We start from the raw sequence: 3,101 nt of genomic DNA on the forward strand, positions 1-3,101 counted from the left end.
TGAATATAAAATTATATATGTGATAACAGTCACGTAGGTAATTTACAACAAATTGGATCAACTTATCCAAGTTATATTCATATTTACTTAAGCACAAGGGGGCAAACATCTAAAAAAAGCCCTAGAAATTGACCATATTAAACTCCACACTTTAGTTTATAGACAACAGTAGGTAGCATTCTCTTTATAATAACTTACAGCAAACACAAATAGAAGAAATCAAAGCCAATTGACCATGGTTCATAGGTCAACGCCCTCATCAAGACCTTTAGAACTGATCATCACATTTGAATCTATTTGTTTGTCGAATTTCTTTTTCCTTCTTTCTTCAAACTCTTCAAATCCTTCCATCTGAAACACCAAATGCCTATTTCATTAGACATTTTAACATTTTTCGTGGTTATAGAATATGATCATGCAATGTAATGACCTATTCCATTCCGTTCTTTTGCTATTCCATTCCATCCAACCAAACGGAATCAGAAAAATGAAACTTGAAGTTTACCTGCTGGAACTGATCCATAGATATGGGATTACCATGCAATGAAATATTCTGCAGAACCTTGCATTCTTTCAATAAACTTGGAGGAATCTGCAACAGAATTTAAAAAATAAAAATAAAAAAAATATTAGTTTTCCCATTAAAGAAAGATAACTGTTTGAGATGGGACCCACTTATAAGCTACCTGTTTTAAATTGTTATGGTCTAAGCAAAGTGACTTCAGATGAATCAGACTGCAAACCGAAGTGGGAAGTTCTTCAATCGAATTTTCTGAGCCAAAAAACAAACCATGAAATTAACAAATTAAAAGACATAATCTTTGAAAACTTTTTTTTTTAAAAAAAAAGAAAAAAAAGAATACCATTTGCTTGTAGCTCTTCTAAAGAAAAGCAGCTCCCAACAGATTCTGGAAGAGACTTTAGTTTATTATTCGAAACGTTTAGTAGCAACAACTGCATTTTTAGAAATTGTAATGAATTTACAACAGAAATATGACATTAAAGTAGAATTACATTCCTAAAAAATTGATATTAAAATATATATATATATATATATATATATATATATATATATATATATATATATATATATATATATATTCACTTACATTCCTCAAGCTTCCAATGGTTTCAGGAAGACTGGCTAACAGGTTGCTAGAGATAGATAAACGCTCAAGTTTCACCAATTGGCCCACTGAGCACATAAAGCATTTTGTAAAAACACCAAAAGATTTTAAGAATATTAAAAAAAAAGGAATTAAGATATATGACATTTGAAACCAAATTTCCAACACATATATACATATGTAAATGAGATGGTTGATTTATAGAACTATTTGGCTTTAGTGAATAAGGAAAATACCTTCATCTGGCAATGTGGTAAGTTTATTTCCATCAAGTATGATAAATTTTAAAGACTTAAGTTTCCCAAGATTCATTGGAAGACGCTCAAGTACATTATTTGCTAAAATCTGAAAACAAGGTGCCACTATGTCAGATCTTGAAATCTTAAAAGTTAAAAGAAAGCTATAAGATTCACATACTTTTTACAAATTCCAAATTATAAGAAAATACAGATATAATTATGCAAATGTTGAGTTTATACCAGCCTCTGCATATTGATTAGTTTGCTGATCTCCTCTGGGATATCAACTGCACTAGCCACAAGATAGAAATGGTGAGTAGATTGGAAACAACATATGTCACAGATTAAATGCTATTGAAAAACTTAAAGATATTCCAAAAACAAGATAATTACCTAATTTGTTGTGTGTTAGATCAAGTGTCCTTACAGATTTGTCCAGCTCTAGAACTTCATCTGGAAATGACTGTTTCATACATATAACATCAAGTCAAAACATTAAACAATATACCCCATGGTTTGATTCTTTGAATCCATGTTCCAAATCATGATAAGGAAACCCCTCCACTAAAGACAGACAAGCAAACTGTAATTAAAATAGAATCCTTTGTTTTTTTTCTGTTTATTTCACTTCCTATAACCTGAAACCCAATTTCTATGTGGATGTAACAGCATATAAACCACCAATTTTTGGTAATGGTGAATGATGTGTTGTTTGTATTATTACTTTAGATTGACAATACTTCATTTAATCGCACATAACTACTTTCCTGCACAACTTCCCTATGTTTATCAACATAAAAGTTTCAATTTTAAAGATAATTCGCAAAATCCGAACACAAAAATCAAACAACATAACTAGAAAGTGAATTTCGGGGATTCAATGTTTAGTTTTGAATTTTAAAGGGTAAATACCTTCAATTTTCCGTCGCGTAAGGCTACAATGCCAGTGGCACGCCATCTAGAGAGGCGGCTGGATTTGGAATCAGCACTCTTGCTGGCAAAACATCCCATTCTCCGCCGTCTGATTAATCGCAACGGAAAGGGTTTGTAATTTGCTCGGAGGAATATTAATCGCAAGGATAAGTCAAACTAATTAGGAATTTTATAGGTTTGAGAAAGTGGTGTCGTTCGAAGTGGGTTGAAGAAGTAGAAGAAGACGTTTATGGCGATGCAAATGATGACGAAAATGGCGAAGACTTTTGATCGGGTTGGGTTTTGCGCCGATGATATGGCGCGCACCGTAATAACATGGTCCACATGACGCGCCAAACTGACGCAATGAGCAATTAATTAGTCATCTATAATATTAGAAAAAAAATATATATGTGTCTGAGTGGCTGAGACCCCTATGTTATAGGGGGTGGATAAAACAAAAAAAAAAATTAAATATGAAGGTTTAAACAAAAATTTATTTAAATTTGAAATTTAAAATTTGAATTTAAAGGAAACATATTAAATACTATATGAGTTGTAATATTGTAATTTATTGGTTATTTTCAATTAAAGCAATTATTAATTAAGGTGTAAATATGATGTGTTAATTAAGAAAGTTAAAAAATAAGAAAATGACAAATGGAAAAAACATTTATTTAAAAATACCACAAAATGACAAGTGTCATAACTCATAAGAGATTGACATGTGTCAAAAAAAACCCTTCATTTATTAAGGAGGATTCTATTAATCATTTAAAAAAACAAAACTGCAAAATTAGTCCGGTTTGCAAAAAACTGGAAT

The 3,101-nt window shown here is 31.0% G+C and overlaps 1 protein-coding gene across 1 annotated transcript; it reads right to left on the reverse strand.

Moving 5' to 3' along the window:
* On the reverse strand, window positions 1-2,636 carry LOC145103173 (plant intracellular Ras-group-related LRR protein 7-like). The gene is made up of 9 exons (XM_079040733.1): window positions 2,279-2,636; window positions 1,760-1,829; window positions 1,607-1,653; window positions 1,364-1,472; window positions 1,110-1,195; window positions 864-954; window positions 687-772; window positions 506-592; window positions 1-351 (listed from the first exon to the last, which is right to left on the reverse strand). The coding sequence occupies exons 1-9, from the start codon at window positions 2,375-2,377 to the stop codon at window positions 241-243; spliced, it is 786 nt and encodes a 261-aa protein (XP_078896859.1). The 5' UTR covers window positions 2,378-2,636; the 3' UTR covers window positions 1-240.
* Window positions 2,637-3,101: the final 465 nt, after the last annotated feature.

This window comes from Lactuca serriola, chromosome 4 (genome assembly GCF_051521515.1).
Source record: "Lactuca serriola cultivar US96UC23 chromosome 4, Lser_US96UC23_V15, whole genome shotgun sequence".
Taxonomy (NCBI): domain Eukaryota; kingdom Viridiplantae; phylum Streptophyta; class Magnoliopsida; order Asterales; family Asteraceae; genus Lactuca; species Lactuca serriola.